Source organism: Eleutherodactylus coqui, chromosome 12, assembly GCF_035609145.1.
Source record: "Eleutherodactylus coqui strain aEleCoq1 chromosome 12, aEleCoq1.hap1, whole genome shotgun sequence".
Classification (NCBI taxonomy): Eukaryota; Metazoa; Chordata; class Amphibia; order Anura; family Eleutherodactylidae; genus Eleutherodactylus; species Eleutherodactylus coqui.
This window is the reverse complement of record NC_089848.1, coordinates 69,800,309-69,827,889: the sequence shown is the minus strand read 5'-3', so window position 1 is coordinate 69,827,889 and position 27,581 is coordinate 69,800,309. Positions and strand designations below refer to the sequence as shown.

The following is a 27,581-nucleotide window of genomic DNA, read 5'->3' as shown; positions in this document are numbered from 1 at the left end:
TTCTCTACTGTAGTATATACGAACTTTAGCTATGTATCCATTGTAAATATCTAGAGTTTCTCTGTCACCCCCGCTTGGCTGAGAGCAAAATTAGTATTTATTTACATATGGTAATACTTCGTGGGGCTCCATGGTATACTCTCCATGGTATACTTTCTAATAACATCCGATAGACTTCAGCTGGTATTTCCCTCCATTCATCCTGCAAACATCTGGCTATTCTCTCAAAGAAGATGGATGCTGCTCATATTTCCTGATCTGATGTTCCAGTTCTTCCTAATGATGTTTCAGGCTGGGACTCTGTGCAGCCAGTCCAATCATGAAACATCCATATCCTCAAAGCAACGTAAAACAGCGTTGGATTTATGACAAGGCGCGTTGTCTTGTTGGAAGTATGGCCGACCATTCCCAGAGTATTGCACATTGTTGGCAGCACATTTTTGTCTAGAATGTCAAGGTATACCTCCGTGTTCATGGTCCTTGGCACTACAACCAACGGACCGAGACCATGCCACGTAAAACATTCTCAAAGCATACTTAACTGTTGGCACAACACACGCAGGCAAAAGGTGTTCCTCAGACATTCTCCACACCCAGGTACCTTTATCTGACTTGAAGATGGAATAGCATGACTCGTCATTCCATAGAATATTCTTCCGTTGCTCAACTGTCCAATGATGACTTTCCTTACCCCCCTGTAAATGGGCCGATGAATTGCTCTTTATGATGGACAGCTTGTGTGCAGAGGCATAACCCATATATCCGGTAACATGCAGTACCCATCACAAACTATGGCTGACACCTCTAAGAGTCTGCATCTTATGTAGGATGCTTTATGACACGTGACAAGATACTAAGACATGATCCAACTATTGATACATTATATAAGGGTATGTGCCTTGGAGATCAGTATGAAGCTACAAATATAGAGAGGCTGCCCAGGCTTAGCCCCTTGTGGCAAGATGCTTCAGCCTTATACAATGCACTGTGCTAGGCGATTACACAGATTTCTCCAGAGATAATTCTGCAGTCCATGTTCCCTGGCCCAATTTCTAGGATTAAAGAGATTGTGCCAAGTTTAAAAGCCCTGTTCATAGACCCTCTTAGGGCATATGAATGTCAGAGAGGGGTGCCACACTCATTGCCCCTAGAACCGAGAGACAATCTATAAGTGTGGCTCCTATTCCTATACTGGTGCACTTTGTACCGTCCTTGTATTACAGGATAGCCATTCATCTGAATGGGCATCCTGCAATATCACATTTCCCCTGCACTGACCACCACTGGGGAAATGCCTGGTTGGTCGCAGCGTTCCCCGGAAGAAAAAACACAGCTGTTGGTGGGGAAGCTTGGAGTGGGATTTGGGGCGATCAGGAGTTCGCTTTGGGTGCTACATTTTGAAAAGGGTTGTGTCTGATGGCAGGATCTCTTCAAAAAGAGTCTCCTTAAAGATTTTATTTTGGTTACAAGGCAAATTATCCCCAAACTCTGGAAATGGTCAACTTCTCCATCAAGATTAATGTGGGTGGAAGCACTGAACTCTCTCATTTCTATAGATGAGATTAAAGCCTCAGACAGCTCTATCACCTTCTATTCTACATGATTAACCTGGACCCAGTTCAGCTTTGCCACGTGGTTATCTAATGGAACGCCATCCTGCATTTTCTGTTCAATAGCCTATGTCCATTGTTGAGCTCTTGTACTCTCTCTCATCCAATCACTTTCCCCCGTCATTCTTCCCCTATCTTCCCTAATAGATCAGTTTGTAGACTTTTACAGTTCTAGATCTCACACAATGTCATCTGTTTTTCAACATTTATGTCTTCCTTCACTCACTGAAATTTGTTACTTTAGAAGCAAACACCTGTATATTCCTGTCCGTGTATTTTTATTGTCCCACAGATGTTTAATAAAAAACTTATGGAACCTTAAAAAGTCATACAAATTCTTAAATTCTTAAAAAGTATTACATTTTTTAGCAAATAAAGCATCTAATTTTGAACTTTGAAACACTCCCATGCAGTTTCATAGCTGACTGCATCATATATGCAAACATATGACATTTCTCTTTGAGTTATTTTTTCATTATAGTTTTGTGCCCCAACCCCAGCCCCCGAAAACTATGCTTCACTCATACACTTACCATGGCACGGCTTCAGTGCTACGTCATCAAACAGGAGATGTCACCGGGTTTTTATGGCCTGGTGATATCCCATAAACGTGTGATGTGGGCTTTTAATGTAGGTGATCACTGATGACGTCTAGTGTCGAGTCTCCTATTGGCTGCAGCAGTCACATTAGTAAACAACCATGTGAATGTTGCAGACAAAGTGCAAACAAACCACTGGAGGACTAAGGCCTCATGTCCACGGGGAAAATCAGGCCCGCTACGGATTCTCCATGGAGAATCTGCAGCGGGTCCCTCCTGCCCCGCGGACATGAGCGCTGAAAATAGGAATTTAAAAGAATTTACCCATCCGGAGCGGTTCGGGAAAGTCTTCTCTTCCTCACGGCTGGATCTTCTTTTTCGGCCGGCGGATGAACTCGGCATGTCGCCGGCGTGCCGCGCGCATGCACCGGGCACATCCGCCAAGCCGAAGCAAGAAAGATCCGGCCGTGAGGAATAGAAGACCTTCCCGGTCCGCTCCGGATGGGTAAATTCTTTTAAATTCCTATTTTAGGTCTCCCGCGGATCCGGACGGCTTCCATAGGCTTCAATAGAAGCCCGCGGGAGCCGACCCCGCGGGAGACCCGCACGAAAATGGAGCATGGTCCAGATTTTTTCATGCTCCATTTTTTTTAAAATCCCTTTTATTGACGATCCGCGGGTATTTATCTACCCCGCGGGTGGTCAATGCATCCCTATGGGGTGCGGATCCGCGGGCAGGAGAAGAGTTAAAATCCGCTGCGGATTTTAATTCTTATTTTGCCCGTGGACATGAGCCCTAAAGCAGCAGCGGGGGAGAAGCACGTCAGCAGAGAATTATTTTTTGGTTTTTTTTTTAAATATCTCCACCACTATTGTACTACATGTCTGAAAACCCCCTTTAAGTGTTTTTAGCAATTTGCTTTCAAGTACAATAATTTACGCTGAATGCCACTTTATTAGAGACTTCCATCTAGTAGTGCGTAGGACCACCTTTCGCTTTCTGAACCGCAGCAGTCCATCACAGCATCCATTAGAGGACCCAGGGTGTGCCAAGAAACATCCACCAGCTTGAACAGTTGACGCCAAATCCTGACACTCCCATCAGCACAGTGCAACAGAAATGTAGATTAATCTGACCAGGGGATGTTTTTTCACTGCTCAGTGATCCAAGGTCTTTGCCCATTGGAGTCTTGCCTCTCTATTTCTCTTAAACAGTAATGAGACTCGAACTGGTCATCTACTGTTATAGCTCATCTGTGCTAAGGAACGACGAGTTGTGCATTAGGATACATTAGCTGGCACAGGAGCATTGTATTTAGCAGTAATTTGCTTAACTGTGCGCTGCCTGTTCGGCAGAATGATTCTTAACATCCTCCTCTGACCCCTTTTATCAATGAATTGTTTATTTCTACAGAATCCCCTTTTGCTGGATGTTTTTTCTCAATCACAGCATTCTCTGTTTACTCTTGACACTAAATGCATAAGAAAAGGTTGGCAGTTTTTGAATTACTGGCTCCGGCACATCAAACACCGATGACCAGGTCGAGATGGAAGAGGCTTGGATTGCTGGTTTTTTTTTATTCTAATGTGGATTCACACTGAAACTGATCTACAAAAAACTTGCTCACTGCACTCTGGGGTCATGGGTCTGCCTCTGCATTTGCCTGTGTAAACAAGCAAGCATTCATCTATGAATGACTACCTGTTTACAGTGAATGGAGAAGGGCAGGAACAATCTCCGGCCTCCAATAAAGCTAGGTTTACACGGGACGATTGTCGGGCAAACGATGCCCGACACTCGTCCCTGTGTGTCCTCGCTCCCATGCTCCTGCACGAGAGCTAATAGTGCTGGCTCTCTCACAGAGCAGGTGCACGGGAGCTAGCATGTGCGGGGACGAGTGTCGGGCATCGTTTGCCCGACACTCATCCCATCTAAAAGGGCCTTAAGTGTGTGACGATCGCTTCTGTGTGAAAGCACCGGAGCGATCATTGTAGGGACAGTCGGCCCGTGTAAATGAGGCTTTAGTTATTTTTTTCTTAGGATCAGCGAACAATCTTATATGTACAGTTGCAGAACGTCAGCCTCTTGTTGGTAGAAACCAGTGGAAAGAAGGATTGGACTTGTTGGATATCATCATACTCAATCCTTTCTTTCCCCAGGAGATAAGCCATTGCTAGAGGTGTTCAGCCAACAGTTATCTAATGTGTACTGATAGCTTTATGCTAAGTACTCAGTGATGTAACTATACTATTCATTGCTATCTCAATATACAAATCCTTACATATATATATATATTATATATATCTGCAATTTGTAATCATATGCACAGAGTTGTCTTCTGTTAGCTTTTGAACCAGATTTCAAGAGCTTCAAGCTAAGCCTCTGGTAAACACAGATAAGGAAATAAATAGTCTGTGGTGTGTACAGTCGTTGGCAGAACTTGAGTCAATATGTGTGAATTAAAGAAACACTGGTGAATTTTTCTGTTCATATTACAAATAATATACAAGTGTAGTAACTCTTGGGGGGCACTATTTCTCCTTGTGGAAATCAGCTGGCGTGCTCCCTGGGAAAAGGTATGCAAATTAGGTTTCCTCCAGAGGAAATCAATGGGAGCTGTGTCTGCAGTTACAAGCGCTGTCCACTTCACAGAGGTGGGATCAGAGATTTCTGCTGCTGTGTATTTGCAGCGCTGACAGGATGGGTCCCAAGTGAATACGACCCCGGTTTACACTGAAAATAAACCCTACCCCTAAAATAAGCCCTAGCACAATTTTTCAGGATGCTTGAAATTTAAGCCCTACTCCAAAATTGAGTACAGTTACAGTTAATAAAAAAAAGACAATATAAATAGTATTCAAGCAACTATGCATGTAAAAAAAGTAAAATCTTTTGGAGCAAAAATTAATATAAGACTGACTTATTTTTAGGGAAACAGAGGTAGTATTCTCCCCGGAAAACCCTTTTAATTTCAGTGATACTGGACAACTATTCCAATAGATGGTGCTGGGGATAGGGGATATGTGCAAATCTGGTAAACCCCTTTAAAGTTTTCTAGACCTATATGATACTATTAGGTATAACATGCAAGGCAGCACACCTGATTTAATAGTAGGGGCATGACCAATAGGCTGCTAACCAGCATGGTGCACTACATATACCTATCGTAACTAGCGCTATACAAGGTTCTTCATCTCAGTTCCCGATTATTTTTATTTGTTTCAAAAATATGTTTATTCGCTTAACTTTACATGTAACAGGTTACGTGCTTGTATCTCCTTTGCTGGCAGGTTTACGTGCAATAATGTTGGGTGTTTATCTTGCAATGATACAAAAACACATTGTTTGCTAATTTCCAACAGATAACTAAACGGTCAATAAAACCTTCAACTATGAAACCAACTAACTTTAAGTGTACCCCTCCAGAGGATCAGGCGCGAGGAGGCCCGCCAGGCGGGTGGGCGATCCGCCCTGCATCCCCCTCGGCTGGGCCTCCCGAGGGGAGGAATATAAAGCCCTCTTTAGTTTAGATCAGAATCATAATAAATTTTAGTTGTTGTATTGGGCTATCCTAGCACGCGTGGAAAAATTAAAAAACTGTATAAAGAAGGTTATAGAATAGAATGTGAAAGTGGATTAGAGCAGGTTGAGAGGGGGGCTTAAAGGAAGCCAGGGAATAGGGGGGGGGGGGGGATGGGATGTTAGCTATGTTGGGCTTGGGTAGTGGGTAGGGTGCTGGGCTCCCACATCTCTCTCGTGTAGATGTTGTGGTTAAGGTGTCGTTATGGTAAGTGCTAAACACTATGTTAAGGTTACCCCTAGTACCAGGCCTGGCCTAAGGTCAAAGCTGAGGCTAAGTTCCGTCCATCAGTCCACTGAGGGGGGTTCCGTCCTCGTCTCCTAAGTCACCCCCTCTTCGAGCCACCTGGCGAACGCGGGAGAACCCCTGAAGTCTATCCATGCGTTCCATGCTCTATGTGTGTCATCTGTTGTCTGGCTCGGGTCTCGGTCCGATCTCGCAAGTTCCTCCATGTATTTAATAGATTCCAGGGCATTCACCCAGGTCACCCTCGGCATCGCCCCCTCTCGTCTCCAGTGTTGGGCTATGGTATGTCTCATAGCCATGATGAAGTGTTCCCGATTATTTTTAGTTGGGAAGACATGGGAGTCATTTAAAACAGAGTGACAAGAATGGACTTACTTCTAGGGAAGAGGTGAAAAATACCATTCACAAAATGATGACCAAAATAAAGTACTGGGAACTTTGAAAAGCTATTGTATAGGGCAAATACATAGTAATATGAGTGAGCTCTGCAAATATATGAGATCAATATAACATGTTGGGACTCGAACCAAGGACCTCTTGTTCTCCGCCTGCTCCTGATTAGAATTCACCATAAAAGCCTGACCCTGACCCTCCCTCCTTGCGTGATTATTCTGCTCCACAGCATTGATCTACTCCACTTCTGCCTGATCCTCTGCTATTGTGACAACTTTTGGCTTTCCATCTGACTACGTTATCCACCTCATCCATCTGTACTGCAAACCAAGACCTCTTGTTGCTGGCCCTTGGCTTTCCATCTGACTACGTTACCAACCTTATCCACCTGTACTGCAAACTGAGTCCTCCGGCTGTTGAAGGGGTGGTCTCGCGAAACCAAGTGGGGTTATACACTTCCGTATGGCCATATTAATGCACTTTGTAATGTACATTGTGCATTAAATATGAGCCATACAGAAGTTATTCCACTTACCTGCTCCGTTGCTAGCGTCCTCGTCTCCATGGTTCCGTCTAAATTCGCTGGCAGCTTGCTTTTTTAGACGCGCTTGCGCAGTCCGGTCTTCTCTATTCTGCACAAGCCGCTTCAGTGTGCTCCCCGCTACAGCTCTTCTGCGCATGCGCAGACGAGCTGTCACTGCTCGGGAGCGCGCTGCAGCGGCCATTCTGCACCTTCCTCTGTTAGAGGAAGGTGCAGAAACTGGAGCTGCCCAGCGGAGAAGCCCAGCCGCCCCGAGAAGCGTCCCAGGTAAGTGATGGGTCGGGGGGGAACTAGCGCTGCGCCGGGGGAACTAGCGCTGCGCCGGGGGGGGGGGCTGTCGCTGCGATGGGGGGGCTGCCGCTAGGCCGGGGGGGGCTGCCGCTAGGCCGGGGGGGCTGCCGCTAGGCCGGGGGGGGCTGCCGCTAGGCCGGGGGAGCTGCCGCTAGGCCGGGGGGGCTGCCGCTAGGCCGGGGGGGCTGTCGCTAGGCCGGGGGGGGCTGCCGCTAGGCCGGGGGGGGCTGCCGCTAGGCCGGGGGGGCTGCCGCTAGGCCGGGGGGGCTGTCGCTAGGCCGGGGGGGCTGCCGCTAGGCCGGGGGGGCTGTCGCTAGGCCGGGGGGGGCTGCCGCTAGGCCGGGGGGGGCTGCCGCTAGGCCGGGGGGGGCTGCCGCTAGGCCGGGGGAACTAGCGCTGGGCTCCGGGGCCTTCACCTGGGCTGAGGGTCTAGCGCTGGGGAGCCGGGGGCTAGCGCCTTACCTGCTGCCTGGCGGTGGGCGTCTGGTCGGCGGCTGCGGGGCGTCTGGTCGGCGGCTGCGATGCGTCCGGTTGCCATGGAGACACAGCTGGCGGCGTCTCGGGAGCGCGCACGTCGGGCTGCAGCGAGCGACGGGGAAAGAGCCGGCGGCCATCTTGAGAAAACTTTATAAGTTGCTGAAACGCTGGAACGGTAAGTACGAACCAGCTAGAAATGTCATTTACAGGGGGGCTTAGTAATGTGTACTTAATGGGGGGGACTGGGCGAAAAAAAAATTTAACTGCTTCCTCGAGACATCTCCTTTGACTCCTGGCTCGTCCCCAATTACTCTCTAGACCTGCGGCTATTACACCTGAGGCTCCAACCCAGTGCCTGAAACCGCTCCTGTCTACCATCAAGACAGGAGTTGCTGTTCTTTCTCTCTTCTTCCCACTTTGCTCTATCTCTAACCGGATTGGTTTTTTTTTTTTTGGTTTTTTTTTAACCTTTTGTTTTGGAGCACTCTCTATTTATTGTGGAGACCCTGTTCTGTTTGGGATATTGTTTCCAGGATATCACTTTATCCTAGCACCTTCTAGTGAGGAATCAGTGTAACATTTTTAACGCTCATTTCTCCATAGGTGTTGCAATCATCCTGGTTAGTTTTATTTCTATGAGCATACTCCTTATTTTTCTGGGAGTCTTTCTATTATTGGGGGAAGTGGTATTTTGGTACAATTTTTCTGTTATGGGCAATTTATCATCTATTCATTTGCCCATACGGATAGGTACCCCCTATTTTACTATATAACAGCATAGCTTACAGCATAGGGCATCTGCTTAGGTTAATCCAATTATACATGAGATAGATATTTTACTATCAAGGACAACTATTCTTTTTCCGTGTCTTATGACACTATCAAGCATTAAGGTTCCTGATGAGTCTGTATGAGACAGAAACGCGTTGAACCAGTCTGAACCAACCTTGAAACAATTTTTCAAAATATCCCTTTTTTTGCTAGGAGAACCCAGTCTGACTGTCCACTGGTGTTCTGAACTTGTCTTTTATTGGTCTTTGAAACCACACGTTGCATGAGAACCCATCATATCGTTGAATGTGGTTCTCCTGCTGTTTCATTAGAATCTATTGTATTTCTGGATTGATAACCTGTGGCTTATAGTCTATCAGCCACTTGTGTTTATCTCTCGGAGGTACTCAGCGGAAGCATTGATTGGTGTCCGTGTATTCAGAACTAATTTTCATCTAGTTCTGTGGATAGAGGCCAATCATAGACTTCTGCTGGTTTCTCGTTCTGGGATTACTTCTTGCCCGCTACTATTACTTGAACAGGGCATTCCTCTGGATAGAACCGCACTTGTCTCTTACCGGGACGTCATTTTCAGAGCTCTGGGGCTTCTACTGGGTCGCTTGCTCATTTTGCTCCTGGTCTAGCTTATGGGACATAGGACGAACCCAGGGGCTCGCCACCACTAGAAGCTGACTGTAAACCACCCACTTGGTGGAATTTTTTTCCGCTTCCACCCTTTCTATAAGGGTAGACCTCGATATGGTCCACTAAATAGATTTGAATTGATTTTGGAGCGGTTGATATAGTGAGTCGGTAGTGTCTTATCCATCAGTACACTCCTGTACCACCTTGGAGGGATCAGCTTCGTAGATTTTTTATCAGTTCTTTTCCAGGGTTCTATCTACTGCTCTGTTTCTGTTTTGTTTTGTTTTGTCTGTTTTTTGTGAGGCCCAAACATTTTATATATATTTGTCAATAAAAGTTATATTTTAAGGGATACACCCAGTGAATATTTACTACAAAATAATCACGTCCAAACATTGAGTCTGTAGTGACTACTCTAAGAAAACAGATCACGGAGCTCCGGGAATTTTGTGCCTCCTACCAGGAAAAGGTTACTAGTATGAAATGAGAGATCAAGAGATTACAAAGGCAACTCCTGGAGAAACGCAATTTAGCACCAGACGTCTGCATGCTGCTGCCAGCAAAATTTGAGGGAGATCATCACCAATAGTTTCTCTAAATTTAGAATTTCTCCGTATTGCCAAGAGGTTATCTGCAAGACAAGCATGATGGGCCCTGTTCTTCTCCAAGTTTAATTTTGTTGTGTCCTACCGCCCCAGTTCCCAAAACAGCAAGGCCGATGCATTTTCCAGGATATTTTCGGAGCCTGAAGAGAGGTCAAATACAGATAACACAATTCTGTCCCTCCAAAAACTTTTGGGCATCCTACACTCTGAAGACCTTTTAACAAAGTTTAAGGGAAGATTCGAAAAAGACCCGTTCTTGAGTCATCCTTCTAAGGATGTGAAGCTTTTTGTAACAGATGGGCTTTGAAGGCGAGAACACCAACTATATGTTTCCGAGGCTGGTCAACTCAAAGTCCTTAAACTAGTCCACGATTCCAAGCTTGCCAGTCACCTTGGGGTCACAAAGACTTTAGAACATTTACTTTGTTACTTCTGGTGGCCCGAGTACAGGAGGGATGTGAAGAAGTATGTCACCTCTTGCGAAGTAAGTGCTCGAAACAAGACACCACAAGCTCATCCTCTGGGTTTGCTATAGCCCCTTCCACTCACATCCAGGCCATGGGGATCTATATCAATGGATTTTATAGTGGATCTGCTTCTCCTTGAAAGGGTTGACTACCGTCCTTGTTGTCGTGGACTGACTTACGAAGATGGCTTACTTCATCCACATAGAAAAGATTCCCACCGCCGAGCACACCGCAGAGTTGATAATCCAGGAAGTTTTCCGACTACATGGAATTCCTGATAATGTGGTCACTGACAGAGGGGTTCGGTCCACTTTAAAGTTCTGGAAACATTTCTGCATGGTACTGGATAATACCATGAATCTCTCCACTGCCTTTCATCCGCAGTCTAACGGCCAGACCGTTAGTGATCAAATCAGACTTTGGGGCAGTATCTCTGCAGTTTTATCTCCCATCTCCAGGACAATTGGGTGGATTATTTATGGACAGCTAAGTTCATCTACAACAATACCCAATACAGATCAACCGCCCAGAGCCCATTCTATGCTAACTACGGTATACATACTGTATTTATTCCGGGCCTTCCTATCAACACTCCTGTCCCAACGGTCAATCATAGACTGACGGCGTTGGCGGAAACCCTCAGGAAGTTGAAGGAAACCTTACAAGAAGCCCAGGATGCCTTTAAGAAAGCGGCATACAGACATCGCCAAGCGGCCCCTGATCTTCTAGGTTGGTGATAAGGTATGGTTGTCAACCAAGAACTTAAAGGCCCATGTACCCTCTCCCAAGCTTGGGCAAAGATTTATGGGACTCTTTCCAATCACCGGTGGCTTTCAGTTTAAAACTCCCAGACAGCCTGGAAGTCCATCCTGTCTTTCATGTATCCGTTGCATCAGTTTTGGACTCAAGTCTCAATAGAGGTAAATTGCAATACCTAGTGAAATGGAAGGGGTAAGGCCCACAGGGGAACTTATGGGAGCCTGTCCGGAGGCCATCCTAGAAGGAGGGGGCTACTTTCGGGACTCAAACCCTCGGACCTGTTGCACTCTGGCCTGCAGCTCTCTCCGCTGAGCGATCATAGGCCTCTGGACAAGTTCCCCTGTATACCTTGGCCTTGTTTTCTAGATCCTGCTATTCAGCCCCTGTTCTAGCTCCGCCTGATCCTGATCAGAACTCACTATATATCTGACTATGTTACCTGCCCCATCCATCTGTACTGCAAACAGAGACCTCCCATTGCTGAGACCTGGCTTTCCAACTGACTACTTTTCTATACTGTATAAATTGACAATATAAACCCAGTTGTAATGTTTCATTCCAACTTGTGCATTTTCTGTTGCTTCGGCGCCAGTCCTTGTTCCTCAGCATCTAAGTGGGTAATATGATTCTCTTCACAGTACTGCTTGCCTTTATATACACGCTTCCAATGCAACTGAACAGAAAGGTTTCGGGGCTAACAAGCTCTATCCCACTCGGCTGTCTTGGGCAATAAAGGGGTGCCAAAGATGGGAGCTACTGCACATGCTCTTGCAAAATATACACTCCCAAGAGCCTGGCTAGGATAATACAACTAGACAGAGCATGGTCTGCGCAAGCATGACCACCTCTGCAGGACTCCAGCAGTGGCCATAACTTTTGGAAGCAGAGATCATACAACTTAAGGGACCTGAGGTGACAAACATCCAAGACCTTAAGAACAGCACATTATGTAAAAATTACGGTAATGACAAAAATCTGCAACATTACATCAAGAATTAAAATAAATATCAATGAGTTGAAAATACCTCTGTAATATATTGAACATTTCAATGATAAAACATAAACTACTGATACCTGATCAATGAACAAGTTGCAGAACTCTTGCAGTAGAACAATAATCCGCGCTGGAGTGTTGTAAAATAAGGAGTGACTCCAGATCAGGCATATAGTATGGAATAAAGGAGGAACTAAGACATGGATCTGAGGAAAGTCCGTCTCCTCTATTAATCTGATATGTGAATCCAATGTTCTCAAGTGCAGGTCAATATCTTCTGCTTCAACGAGAGCTGGAAACAAACAAAGATGAATGACTATTATGCATGACAATACTTTGTTACTAAATTATATAATAAAACACAGTTAGCAAGTATGTCCTGGCTTCACAGATCCTTCAGAAGGTTGAAAGTACTTTAAATCTAATTCTACATCCCCAAGGTAAAGATGCTGTTTAAAGGAACCCGTCTCCAGTTCCAAGGAGGGTAAACCGTTTGCAGCCATAGAACAACAAAGAAAAGCTTATCTCAAAACCTAGTTTTTTAAAGGGGTTGTACAAACATTTAAAAAAATGTCTGGGCATGTGGCAAAATAACAAAAGAAGCAGTACTTACCTCTCTCCTTCTCCTGGTAAGCAGCGGAGCAGCTCTACTGTAGATCCAGCTCTTAGCACAGACTGGGAGTCAGGTGACTGAAACAGTCAATGAGAGGCTGCAGCGTCATGTTCTTCAACTCCTGGCATCATGGTGCCAAGGATGTGAGCGCTGATGCTAGGAGAAGGGGCGGTGATGCTGCAGTCTCTGATTGGCTGCAGCAGTCACCTGACTTACAGTCTGTGCTAGCATCGGGATCTTCACCGGAGCTGCTTTATTGTTTCCCAGAAGGAGTGAGGTAAGCACTGCTTCTTTTGTTATTTTATCATATGCCAAGTCATTTAAAAAATGTTTTTTTGGTTTTTTTTAAACTTGGACAATCCCTTTAAAGTAAGCAAAGCCAGCATATCTTGTACAATACATTTCTCGAACTTCCAGCACTCTTTGTTAACAGTTCCCAGATGGTCTGGTGGGCAGACCCAGGCCATCTCAGCTGCCTTCACTGCGCTGCATAACCCATCTCTTGATGAATGACATCCCCTATGTCATGCAGAGGATGGTCAAAATCTTGTGTATGGACCACGGCCAGTTAAGGCAGCAGAGATGGTCAAGGTCCACCCACCGGACCATCCGAGAGTTCTCAGCATAGAACACGAGAAACTTTAAAAGTGTATTTCACAAGGAATGCTGGCTTTGTTTACTATAACAAAATAGGTTTTGGAATAAGGTCACCTCAGTACTGTTGTATCTTGTCTCCACCAGAATAATAGGTGGAGACATGCTTTGGCAGTCCTCCGTTGAAGGACATGCCCCACTGGCTGGCTGGCTGCTGCAGACATGCCCTCCTGAGCTTGACCTCCTGCTTCATCCTCCCGGGCCCCACACACCTAAATGCCGCTGGAAGCGGGGCCAACACTGGAACTATCTTTCTGGCCAGAATATGTTGGCCGCTGCATGGGCTCCTATAGGAGCCCATGACAGTGGCCCGGAAAAAGGGAGGTGGGAGGGAGTTTAACAGTGTGACTGCTAAACCCCCTCCCTCTTCTCTCTTCCCCTTCAGCTGTTTGCAATGGGAGGCGGGGCTAAGCTTCGCCCCACTCCGCCCCCTCCCATTGCTGGCTGTGGACAAGGGGCGGTGGAGGGGGGTGCTTAGCTCCACCCACATTCCGCCCACTCCCATTGCAAACAGCCAGGGGGAAGGAGAGAGGACGTGAGCCAGCGAGGGGGAGCGAAGGAGAGGCAACGGCATTGCTGCCTCAGCGTTCATGCGCCGGGGCCCGTATCGTCTTAATGGGCGCAGAAACGTTGGATTTGTGTGCCCGTTTACACGCTTTTATGGCGCCACCAGGCGCACATAAAAACGCCTACGGCCATGTGACAGAGGCCTGAGGGTGACCAATCAATGGAACAGCTTACCACGGGAGGTGATGAGTTCTCCTTCAATGGAAGTGTTGAAACAAAGGCTGGACAAATATCTGTCTGGGATGATTTAGTAATCCTGCACTGAGCAGGGGGTTGGACCCGATGACCCTGGAGGTCACTTTCAACTCTACCATTCTATGATAAGCTTTGCGTTTGCATCCGTGACTATAAGACTGAAAAGTAACATAAAACCATTCAACCAACTTTTCTTTTTTAAGTTAATAGCTTTTGAAGTTTTTTCTCTTCACCAGAAAATGTATTCATATAATTAGCAAAATGACCATAGGAAATATAAAGAGAAATTATAAACGCTGTCCTGCAGTGGAAACCAGACTATGTTTGTCATGACAAGGCATGTATGTCATCCAGCTCCACACTTGGACTCCACAGGAACGGTAAATCAGGACCTCAGGACTTGCACGTTTCAAGGCCTTTTTTTGCTACATGGCAAGTGGACAAAAAGATCTGTCATAAATGAAACACCCCATGGTGTACAAGTGGAAGCCTCTCGTGTCATGAAGTAAATAATGGTGCCATACCAGTGAATTAAAAAAAAACATTCCCACAAAAGAAAAAAAGACAAAGTACTTATGCCAAATGGAAGCTAATTATAATAGACTAGCATCATGGAGCGTTCCCCGGTGGAAACATGTCTGAAGAAAAGATTTTGTCACTTCCATTGTAATGTAAATACATATTTTTATTTTTTTTTAGAAAGAATTTAATTGGATAATGACCTTCTAATTATTTCCTCCACAGTGTGGCTCTCATCATGTCATTTAGACTAATGTTAAACTCAATTAAATAATTACTGTACCCTGAGAAGATAGGTAACAGAAGTGGACCGGAAACCATGGAAAGCAACTTGGAAAAAATTCTTGTTAACTTATATTAAGGTCAGTTCAGTTCAGAATGGTCCAGCTCTCCGAATAATAACTTATCTCCTCACAATTTGCCTCCAAGCTTAGCTCTGACTGGCTGCAATGGATTTTTCTATATAAAATAAAAACTTGATTCATATAAAAATGTGTCTATTAACCCCTTAAAAGAACGAACTACTATAGACCTTTTTTTTGTGAACACGTTCCAAGAGTGATGTTTCTGTTATTAAAGTCATATTATGGGTTGTTTTTTGTCAGAGATGTTCTAGTTGTTAACAACATAATTTGGGGATCTGAATTAACTTTTATTCATTTTCTGAGGGGGGCGGAATAAAAAAAACTAATTCTATACTACCATTTTGTTTTTGAATGTTTTTATAACCTACGCGCTATAGCTACCGTAATAAGGTAACTCTGTTCTATGAGTTGGTAAAGTTACAGAAATATCAAAATTATATATTTTTTACAGTATTTTTAAGTACTTTAGCCAAAAAAAAAAAGCATGCTTCATTGAGAAAAAGTTATTTTAGGCCTCATGTCCACTGGACAATTATAATTACAAAATCCGCGCGGGTGTCACGCACGCATTTTCCGCAGCCATAGGGATGCATTGGACACTTGCAGGTAAGTAAATACCTGCGGATGTCCTTCTTCCCTGCCGCGCGGATCGCACGTGCGGAGATCACCCGCAGCACGCTCCATTTTCTGAGGGTCTCCCGCAGGATTCCATAGAAGTCTATGGAAGCCGTCCGTATCCGTGGCACACCCGCAGCTGAATCTCTGCTCTCCGGCGCGGGAGCACGGGAGAGCAGGAGTTAAAAAAAAGAAAAAGAGTGCACGGCGCATTCACGCGTCACGCTTCCGGCGTGCCGAGCACATCCGTCGGGCTGAAGAAAGAAGATCCGGCTGCGATGGAGGGAAGATCCGCAGCGTCCGGACAGGTAAGTAAAATCAATTTTCAGGCCTCATGTCAGCGGGAAAGGAGGGACCCGCTGCGGAATTCTGCATGGAGAATCTGCGCGGGCCCGAATTTCCTAGTGGACATGAGGCCTTAGTGTTGCCACATTCTGAGCCTCATAACATATATAACCTTAGATTTCCATCTATGTAGCCACCACATGGAGGATTGTTTTGTTTGGAATGGGTTGCAGTTTTTTGGGCACCATCCTAAGATACAGTACTTAGAATTTATATTGTTTAACTTAGATTAACTTTTTTATAGGCAAAATGGTGTAAAACCTGCAATTTTACCATTGTTTTATGCGTGTCATGGGCAATGCAGTTTAACCCCTTAGTTACACACTTATTTTTTGCCAAAAGAACTAGCCGATTTTTAACATCACATTGCAAGAGCCATAGCTCATTTATATAGCCGTATGAGGGCTTGGTTTGTTTTTTTGGGGGTCGAGTTATATTTTTAAATGGTGCAAATACATGTAATGTGTTGTATGACATTTATTACATTTTTTTGGAGGGGAGAAGGAAAAGACTTCCAGGAATTCAGCCATTTTTTAGCCAAATCCAGAAGTGAATTCAAAATGGTATGCAAAACATTTTTCTATTTTATTTAAACCTAAATTCCCAGCCAAAAAATTTGAGGTAAGAAGAAAGATTTTACAGAAAACTCAAAGGACTAAACATCTGCAGGTTTAAAATTGCAAAATCAATGCCTGGATTCTTAAAAACTAGCAGTCAAACTGCCCATATACACACAGAAAACACCTACAGTATATAACAGCGGCAAAACAATAGTAGAAATGCCAAGGCGTGCCACTTCCATAAATCCTCACATTTGCATGCAGTTGGTGGTGAACCTACCGTTTTTGACCTCCGTAATTATGTTCTGCAGTATTGGATAGTAACTGCTCTCTTTTTCTTTCAAAATTGCAGAGATTTTCTGAACAACGGGCGCTCGGAGCTACAGATGGGAAAGAGAAGATATTAGAAAAAACTATTCAAACTGATTTGAGTGGATAAGAATAAGGCCGGGCTCACACGAGCGAATCTAGCGGGGTGCCGGCTGTGAGAGATACTGCACGGCCTTCAGCCATTACACAATGACATTGTGTACAGGCTGCGTTCCACCAATCGCCATGTAACATATTGGCGTGTATGCGTGTGTAATATACGCCAAGAAAGAACATTCCGGGATTTTTCTTGTGTGCATATTTTACGCAATGGCCACCTATTGGATATTGGTACAGAGTATTACGCGTGCAAAACCTGCGTAATAACTGAGAGATGAGCCCTTTTACAATAGCAAGTAGCCATCTAGATGGCAGATTTTATGTAAATTGTCACTTTACTTCACATCAAACTTACATTGGGACTGGAGAGCTGCAGGTACCACATTTGGAGGTGCGGTTGCAGAAACTACCATACTATTTTCCGATGAGTTTTGATGAGGTCCTACTCACTTAATTAGAACTTGTGCATGAGACTCGCTGCGCATTATATGGTTTGGTTTTAACAACTGTACCTCTTGCATCTTGTTAGGCGCGATATAATATCAGGAAGGAGATCGAATGAAAAATTAAACAAGAGGATTTAGGGCTCCTGTAGACGACTGTAGGTGTAGATATGCCCGCAACAACATGACGTATATGCACCGTGAAGAGAGCACTATCGCAAGCTATCGTGTGCGTATCGGCTCATTTTACTATACTTTTCTGCACTGCTGGGTCTGTTCACATTGACGTGGGACACCCCAGTGCAGTGATTTAACAGGCTGTGCAGCTTATTTAGTCTCCAGGGCTATTGAATTCCCTGCAAAATTGCGCAGTTCAGACTCCTATGTTGGCTTTGGTGCGGAAATGCGCACACAAATACAGCATGTTGCGTATATTTTCGCACGTGAAAAATCCATAATGTGAGGGAACTCATTGGTTCTATTCTCTGTGTGAGCGAATTTGCATGTGCAAAAATGTGCGCAAATCCTCCATCTGCAGAAGCGCTTATTAGGCAGACATCCTGCAACTAAAGCAAAGTGCAAATGTTTCTGAACTGCATCTGAATGAAGCATCTCAGGCACGTGATCCATTTCTGCAAATACTTGGATAAAAGGTTCACTGCAGCCTGTAGGGTCTTTTACAATGTGAAGTTGTGGTTTACATGCTGCAGAATGTGATGCTTTTGCTACAGATTATTGCTATGTTTGTTCTGCAGTCTTGTGTAAAGAGGGAATACCGAGTGCTTCTGATAATCAGAAATGCTCATCATCCACTTACACCCTGGGCTAGATAAAAATGCCAATATAACTTTATTCTAGGGGTCACTCTGATTACTACTATACCAAAAACGTATATCATTTTTTTTGCTGTACTACTTTTATTTTTTTTCCTCAAAGATATTTAATCTTTCAAAATTATTTTCTGCAGCCATATTCTGACAGCCATAACTTTTTAAATTTTCCGTCAACATAGTTTTGTGAGGGCTCATTTTGTGCGGGACGTCCCGTAGTTTCTGTTGGAACATTTTGGAGTAAATATGACTTTTTGATAGCTTCTTATTACATTTTTTGTTGGAGACAGGGTGACCAAAAATTATGGAATTTTTATTTATTTTTTGGTGATGACATTTACCGTGTGGGGTAAATAACATATTACTTTGATAGTTCAGACTTTTACAGATGCAGCAATGCCAAATATATATTTTTATTTTATTATTTTGATTATTTTAAAACTATTACTTTTTATTATTTTTTAATAGATTAGTAAAACTTTTTAAAACTTATTTTTACTTTTTTTATTAGTCCCTAGAGAGGACAAGAACTTGCGATGCTTCGATTGATCCTGCAGTATGATGTAATATCATAGCATTACATAATATAGCGATTTGACAGGCATTCTATCAAACCATGGCACGGGCATGGCTTGATAGGCACTCCGCAATGGCAGCCCTCAGGCCATTCAGAAGGCCCCCGGCTGCCCTGACAACCACAAGGCAACCCGTGATCTCATTGCAGGGGGCCGTATGGACCTCTGAACATTGGTCAGGGTATTTAAATGCTGCTGTCAGAATTGACAGCGGTATTTAAAATATTAACAGCTCTGATGAGCGGCACAGCTTATCAGAGCTGTTGTGGGCAGGTGTCCAGCTGTAAGAAAGAAACGACAGCCGCATTGTATGGAGCAGAATCTCCCCGCGATCTCACTCCATAATACTCCGAAGCTGCAGGACGTAACTGTAAATTCTGTAGTTAGGGTGCCTACCTACTAGCGTTTTTTTTTTCGCTGCAAATTTGCTGCATTTTTTTTCCAGATGTCAATGGGATTTTCTAATGTTAAATTCACAACGCACCAAAAATGCAAGTTGCCGTTTTTGCGTTTTTGGTGCGTTGCAAATTTAACATTAGAAAGTCCCATTGATATATGAAAAATAACGCAGCAAAAAAAAAAATGCTAGTGGGAAGGCACCCTTATGTGGTTGAGCTGTAAACTAGGGACTGGCCTGCTGATGGCACTGGAGTCAAGGAAGAGGAGTCCAGGAGACCAAATGGTGAAAAAAGAGGAAGGAACATCACTATCAATTGCCATTAACTACTTCACCCTCAGGATATAGTTCAGCCTTTCAGTAAATAGGGTGTGACTAAAAGCTTTCAGTCTTTGCCATAAACTTTCCAATAATAACCAATAAATATGTTTTGTTAATTTGGTATAAAAAAAACTAAACAAACAAAATAAAATACACAAAAATAGGTATTAAAGGGGTTTTGCCAGGGAGAATACTATTGATCGGGTAGGGTCCGTCACTCGGTACCCCGACCGACCAGCTGATTGTCCACCTGCTGACAGTGCTGCCATTACACAGGGGTCGGAGCACAGCAGTGGAAGTCTCTGCTCCCTGTGTAGTGGCCGGCACTAGTGACTGCAGGTACGGCTCGCGTTGTTTTCGCTCGGAACCTTTGTGTAACTGCGGTGCTGTCAGCGGGCCCCTCTAGTCCATCCTCAACTCTGCTGCCCGACTAATCTACTTCTCCACCGATACGCGTCTGCTTCTCCCTTTGGCCATTTACTTCAACGGCTGTCTATGGTCCAGCGAATCATGGCAACATAGTATGTAAGGCTGAAAAAAGACACATGTCCATCCAGTTCAGCCAATTCTGCCCCCCCCTCCTTCCAATGTTGATCCAGAGGAAGGCAAATCACTCCATGAGGTAGAAGCCAATTTTCCTCATTTTAGGGAAAAATTCCTTCCCGGCTCCAATCTGGTAATCGGAATAATCCCTGGATCAACAGCATTTTTATATTAGGGCTCATGTCCACGGGGAAAATAGGATTTAGGATCCGCAGCGGATTTCCTGCATGCGGATCCGCACCCCATAGGGATGCATTGACCACCCGCGGGTACATAAATACCCGCGGATCGTCAATAAAAGTGATTTTTTTAAAAATGGAGCATGAAAAAATCTGGACCATGCTCCATTTTCATGCGGGTCTCCCGCGGGGTCGGCTCCCGCGGGCTTCTATTGAAGCCTATGGAAGCCGTCCGGATCCGCGGGAGACCTAAAATAGGAATTTAAAGCATTTACTCACCCGCAGCGGACCGCGAAGCTCTTCTCTTCCTCACGGCCGCATCTCCCTTGCTTCAGCTCGGCGGATGTGCCCGGCGCATGCGCGCGGCACGTCGACGACGTGCCGGCGACGTGCCGCCGGCGTCAGGAATTCATCCGCCGGCCGAAAATGAAGATCCGGCCGTGAGGAAGAGCGGAGCTTCGTCGCCCGCGCCGGATAGGTAAATTCTTTTAAATTGCTATTTTCGGCGCTCATGTCCGCGGGGCAGGAGGGACCCGCTGCAGATTCTCCATGGAGAATCTGCAGCGGATCTGATTTTCCCCGTGGACATGAGGCCTTAATCTAGTGTTCTATAATGAATCGGCCCCCAGAAGGTGTCAAATTGACATTCATGATGCGATGGGAGGAAAACATGAATAGGCCACTTTCCATAGAGTGATGGCAGCACTGCTGTAATTTCATATCGAAGCGCAGCCATCAAGACACTATGGTGGAAACTTCATTCAAAATTTTACACAGAGCCTTCCTAGTCCCGGCTAGAACTCACAAGTTCCGTCCGGATAAATTCCCTGAGTGCTTTAGAGCATGCAACACCTTGGGAACAACATTACACAAATGGTGGACATGCCCTACAGCACAGTCCTTCTAGAAGCAGGTGGCGAGGATCATAACTAGAATGATAGGCTAAACTATAGGATACAATAACGGCCAGAATATATTTGGCCTCACAATGCTTTTTCTGCTTCCCTACACATTAGACTAATTATTGACCGGATCTCTAAGATAATGTATGAAAAACTTTCAGCAATGAGGGATGATATAATGGAAAGATTCCTCAGAACCTGGTCTCCATGGTCCAGTTGTCTTGAGTAACCGGGACTCTCGCGGCTCATGGCGACATAGAATCAGACAGTTAGAGGATAGCTTGATAGGAGGGGAAATGAAAGGGGGGACCCCAGACGGTTTAGATACCAACTACTATTACCAATTTCTATGCTGATATACTTGTTGTTCTTCATATCAGTAGTTTAACGGGGATGACTTATATAACTGTTATTGTTGTTGTTATATGATTGGATATGCTATGATTACTTTTTGTTATACCTCCTGTGAGGGGAATCACCAGCATAAAAGGCATATGTAATTTGATTTAAAATAGATAAAAATCCTTTTGAAATGAATCTAGTGACTATAACGTAATATTGTAGAACTTAAAAAAGATGTTGGGGCCTCTTGAACTCTTTTCGTGAGATTACATCACCAAGTCCTCAGACAGAGAGTTCCATAGGAATTCCTTAAAAATCCACTCTGAGATATTATCAATGCAAAGTTGTCAACAACCCCTCCATAGATCTCTGCCCTAATATCCCAATACCTCCCCACAAGATCTCATTCTCTGCTCTTGTTTGTTCCTCACACAACCACCTCCAAGATTTCTCCCATGCGTCCCCCATATTTCAGAACTCGCTATCCCTATTTGCTGAAAACTCAGATATGCTTTAAGTTGCTACTCTGCCATGCTATTGCTAGTAATGACTGCACCTCTAGGCAATACATGAATCCAAGAAAAAAGCTATAAAACTGCACAGATGAAAACGAGCCTGTGACCAGATTCCTTGGGTCTCCACCATTTCAAAAACATTAACAACTTTTAAAATAGTTGCGCACATACCTGCTTATAAATGCCAGCAAGATTCTCACACCTTGCTTTCCAAAAGTTAAGCTCCGATGATGGTCCAGGATTGAGACCTTTTATAAGGGGCTGTGCAGAATCTGTTTCAATGACATCTCGCACCTGATGTGACCACTTTATCAGCATCGATTCAAATGCATGGAGTGTTCCTCTGTCTAATACATTCTCTCTGAAACAAATGCACATAATAGCATAAGGATACAAGGCTAAAGCTAAAGTGTAACCGCGCTTTCTAAAAAGCATTAAAAATAGGTGGTGCTGCAGAGATATTGTTCCATCTACATATTTGCATATTTTCCAGAGAAGCATGGATGGACTTATAAGTAAAAACTATATCCTTCCTGATCCACATCTATTGGCCTCTCACTAGTCAAGCTAGAAACCAACTGCACATTGATGAGAGGCAGTTTGGGGTTTTAATTCCCAGTCATTGTTACAATATTTGTTGAAAGTGTCTAACAATGACTTGCAGGAATGCTGCCTTCTAATAGATGGCGCTGCAGAGGTATTGTTCCATCAGTCTATTTGCATATTTCCCAGAGGAGCATGCATGGCCTTAAAAGCCTCTTCACGCACCTATTTGGTGCTCTCCTTAAGGAGAAACGATACTTTTCCTGACCCACTTCTAAAAACCTTTGACATGTCAAGGGAACATGTCAAAAGTTTTGATTGCTGGAGGTCTGGCAGCTGGGATTCCCCATTGAGCACTAGAACAAGCCAGCGGCAGTGTTCATCCGAATGCTATCACTGCTTGCTAGCTAAAGACAGGCCTATAGACTTTCTACTGAGTCTATCTTCAGTCAGCGAGCAGTGACAGTGCTCCAATAAGCACTACAGCTGACTTGTTCTAGCAATCAGTGGTGGTCTCGGCACCCAAACCTACAGCAACCAGTGATTGCGAAAAAAAAGTACCACTGAATCAAAAAATGCAGGACAAGTGGGAAAAAAGCCACAAAATGCAGTATTTGTAGCACTTTAACATTTCCCTATTGACTTCCAGCCAACATCTGACCGCAGACATTTACAGAACACTTTGAAGTGGGACACTTTGTCCTTTATGCACAATTATGAAAACACACCAACATGATATCATAGATTAACATATACAATACAATATAATATAATGTACAGTATTACAAAATCATGACAAAAAATGAAAGAACACATATAAACACAGTGTAACGGTTAGGCTGCTCTCACACATGCATTCAGAAAATGCTGCATGAAACCGCGGCATTTTACAGCAATTTTGCGCTGCATTTTTGAATGCCTGTTACAGCTTTTAACAGCATTTTTTTAACGCACCCTATCGTTGTGATGGGCGATGAGGTGCTTTAAAAAGCGCTAAAACGTGTGAAAATAGACCAGACAGCGCTTGAAAAGTGCGGCGTTAGAAACACCTGATCTGCGAGGCTCCATTGAGATCAATGATGATGTTGTACTGCGATTAGTGTGATGTTTGGGACAATTAAGCCAATAGCATTGTGTCATCAGGAAGTGGGTGCTCTGCTTCGGTCTATGAAACACATAATACGGCCATGTACACGAGGCCTGATACTGTTCTCTTCCTTATGAAGCACAACATGGGTCTTTATAACATATTAAATGATTTATCAGACATGGTGCTGTATTAATGGTAGATTTTTTGCTTTACTGTGACGATCCTATACCTCCTCTCATTTCTGCTTAGAAATACTACATTTTGATATGCTGTCAGGAGTATATACATCTTCTTACTTTATTATACTAAGCTGGTTTGATCCACTGGTTCCTAATTTGGTAGGAAGGGGTAAGATGGTTCTTCCAGATAGAAGCCCTTTTACTATAAGGATTTTATTCTTCAGAGACTCCACATGAAGCTCCAGATCTTGTGAAAGGACACTCGGCGAAGACTTGGAATTCTTCTCATTAGAAAGGACAGGCATCAAGACCTGAGGAATAGAAGACATAATTAGAGAAAATGAAGTTTCTTCATAAAAAGTACATGCAGTTGACAAAAGGAAGACATTCGCATTCTGTCTGGTTGTTCTGCACTGGATAATTAGTGAAAAAGAGACTCATTGTGAAATGGCGAGGAGGAACCAGGTACCAGAAATACCTTTCAGACTTTTTTTTATAAAGTGCTCATTAAAACAATGAACAGATTCCAATGAACATGTAAAACACATTCGTTCTTCAGTGTCGGACAGTGGCCCCTATCGGTGTTTGACAGGAAGTCTTACAAGTAATGAAAGAGAAGTTAAAAGTTTAGCAAAAGCAAGAAGCAAATCGGGTAAATCAGAGCAAGATCCTAATTTTCTTGTATAAATCTGAAAATAATGTTATACCTTATATATTTGTGATCCGCTGTACTTACATAACACCAACATACAGTTCTCTAACCACGTTATAAAACGCAACATGCAGAAAACCATCTTTCCCAATCTCATTCAATCCTCCTCCACAGGACCTTTAAATGACAGTTAAGGCCGCCTGCAGACGACCGGGTTGGATCCTGCTGCGAGAATTCGTCATTCCCTCCGCATCTCCAACATAGACTACTGTAACATACTTCTCTGCGGCCTCCCATCCAACACTCTTGTGCCCCTCCAGTCCATCCTCAACTCTGCTGCTCGACTAATCTACCTCTCCACCGTTACTCCTCTGCTTCTCCCTTTGGCCATTTACTTCAACGGCTGTCTATTGTCCAGAGAATCATGGCAACATAGTATGTAAGGCACATGTCCATCCAGTTCAGCCTATTACACCCCTTCCCAATGTTGATGCAGAGGAAGGCAAATCACCCCATGAGGTAGAAGCCAATTTTTCTCATTTTAGGGAAAAATTCCTTCCCAGCTCCAATCTGGCAATTGGAATAATCCCTGGATCAACAGTGTGTCAACATTAATCTAGTGTTCCATAATAAATTGGCCCCCAGAAGTTGTCCAATCGCCATTTATGTTGGGATGGGAGGAGAACTTGAATAAGCCACTTTCCATAGAGTGATGGCAGCATTGCTGCAATTTCATATCAAAGGTCAGCCATCAAGACACTATGGTGGAAACTTCATTCAAAATTTTACACAGAGCCTATCTACCCCCGGCTAAAAGTCACAAGTTGCGCCCGGATACATTCCCTGAGTGCTTCAGAGGATGCAACACCTTGGGAACAACGTTACACATATGGTGGACATGCCCTACAGCACAGTCCTTCTGGAAGCAGGTGGCGAGGATCATAACTAGAGTGATAGGCTAAACTTTCCCCCTATCTTCTATGGCATGCCTGCTGACTGACAAACCTATAGGATACAATAACAACCAGAATATATTTGGCCTCACAATGGTTGTCCGCTTCCCTACATATTAGACCAGTCATTGACAGGATCTCTAAGGTAATGCTGTATGAAAAACTTTCAGCAATGAGGGATGCTACAATGGGAAGGTTCCTCAGAACCTGGTCTCCATGGTCCAGCTATCTCGACCTGCCGGGACTCTTGCGGCTTATGGCGACATAGAATCAGACAATTAGAAGATAGCTTTAACACTCCAATGATGTAAGAACAGGTTACTATGAACTCTATTTGGCGACCTTTCTGTCATTTTCACAAATTACAGAGCAGCTGTCACTACTAATAAGTGAAATCGCCGTGACTGCAGTATAATTGGTACATGAACATGGAGGATGTAGAAAATTACTGAAGACTGCACCTAAGGGGACACTAATACTCATTGCTCTATAACAAATGATACAACTTTGTAGTTGGGTATAAACATGGAATCATATAACTAACCGGTAACCATGGGTAGACAATACAGACTCTGTGGAATGATGCAGCACTAACCTTCAAATGAAAAAAGGTTTGGTATCGTGTTTGGTACATGACTAACCTTAAGAAACGTTATTCATCCTTCTGCGGCTGAAGAATTTATTACAAAAGACGGGAATGAAAAATGTCCACAGCCATTGTTCCCTTATCTTGAATACATATGTACGTATGAAACAATCACAAGGACAAATATTTGTTGTGCGCTCTGCAGCGATTGTGAAATTTTGAGTAATGAACGAGGAGAGATAATGTTGCTGGAGAGGACAGCATTATCCAGGCAGCTCGGGAAACAGACAGGACTGTTGTACATGCCATTCGCTTGTTAGGATTGCCACACACTTGTGTATTGGGCTTTCTTAGCAACAGATCAAAGCCGACGCTACTTGCTTTCACTTCCTAAGCTTAACTCACGCAATTCAAAGAGGCAGAAGGCATCTATTCTATGCTAATCCCTTAATGGCCAAAATTCTGCATTTCCAATTAAGTATAATTAAGCAAGACTACATACTTAAAAATAACTTATACCCAAGCACATTCAGTTATTCCTCTATGACAAAACTGCACTTAATGTTTTGATCTATTTATGCAGCTCGCCATAGTGATTAATGTCAATGGAGCTGAAATGATAATTCAGATTCATGGCTTTGTTGTACATACTGAATGTGATCCTATGTTCACCAAGGCATCCGTGTACACGTCAGGGAGCCTGTAGCCAGGCAAGGATGCTGTGGTGACATAACATGAGGTTCAGAAAGGCGGATGGTTTAGAGCAGGCTTCCCCAAAGTGTGCTCCGCGAGTGATTACCAGGGGCTCCAACGGAGGGTATAGGTCCCGGCTCTACTCAGCACTGTAGCTGTGTCCGGACAGCCTGTAAATGAAAGTCCAGGGCCTGCGGTTGGCATAGCAACAGAGATCACATGACTTGAGCCGGCTCATGTGATCCGCATTGCTATGCCGATCGCAAGTCCTGGACTTTCATTTATAACGTGTCTGGACACCACTACAGGGGTGAGTGGAGTGGGGACCAATTGCGGATTTTAACTGGGGTGACCACCACGGGCCTGAGACTGCAAGAAGGCCCATGGCTGTCTCAATTAGCCCTAGTGTAATCCGCACTGGGGGACCCTAATACCACTAGGGCAGCAATGAGGGACCCTATTACTACTAAGACCACAATGGGGGACCCTATCACTATTGGGATGGCAGTGGGGACCCTAATACTACTGGGGTGGCAAAGGCAGGCGTTATCACCACTGGGGCTGCAATACGGGAGCCTATTACTACTGGGGCCAATATAGGAGAGCCTATTACTACTGGGACCAATATAGGGGGATGCTATTACTACTGAGGCTACTGTGGGGGTCACTATTACTACTAGAGCTACTATAGTTGACACTATTGCTACTGGAGCCACTATAGGGGACACTATTGCGACTTGAGCTAAAATAGGGAACACTATTACTACTGGGGCTACTGTTTGGGTCAATATTACTACTGAAGCCACTATAGTGGACACTATTACTACTGGGGCCAATATAGGCAACGCTATTGCTACTGAGGCAAATATAGGGGACACTATTACTACTGGGGCTGCAATACGAGACACTATTACTGCTTGGGCAACAATAGGGGACACTATTACTACTAGAGCCAATATAGGAAATGCTATTACTACTGGGGCCAATATAGGTGACACGATTACTACTGGGGCCAATATATAGGAACCCCGTTACCACTGGGGCCGAAATAGGGACA

General features: G+C 44.3%; 1 protein-coding gene across 1 annotated transcript in view; it reads right to left on the bottom strand.

Moving 5' to 3' along the window:
* Positions 1-27,581, bottom strand: part of DNAH11 (dynein axonemal heavy chain 11) — a 270,457-nt gene that overhangs the window by 226,139 nt on the left and 16,737 nt on the right. Inside the window, exons 4-8 of the mRNA XM_066584695.1 lie at positions 24,646-24,699; positions 23,758-23,951; positions 22,000-22,189; positions 16,633-16,732; positions 12,000-12,211 (exon numbers count right to left, since the gene is read on the bottom strand). Of these exons, the coding sequence (XP_066440792.1) occupies positions 12,000-12,211; positions 16,633-16,732; positions 22,000-22,189; positions 23,758-23,951; positions 24,646-24,699 (750 nt within the window). The remainder of the gene's footprint in view (positions 1-11,999; positions 12,212-16,632; positions 16,733-21,999; positions 22,190-23,757; positions 23,952-24,645; positions 24,700-27,581) is intronic.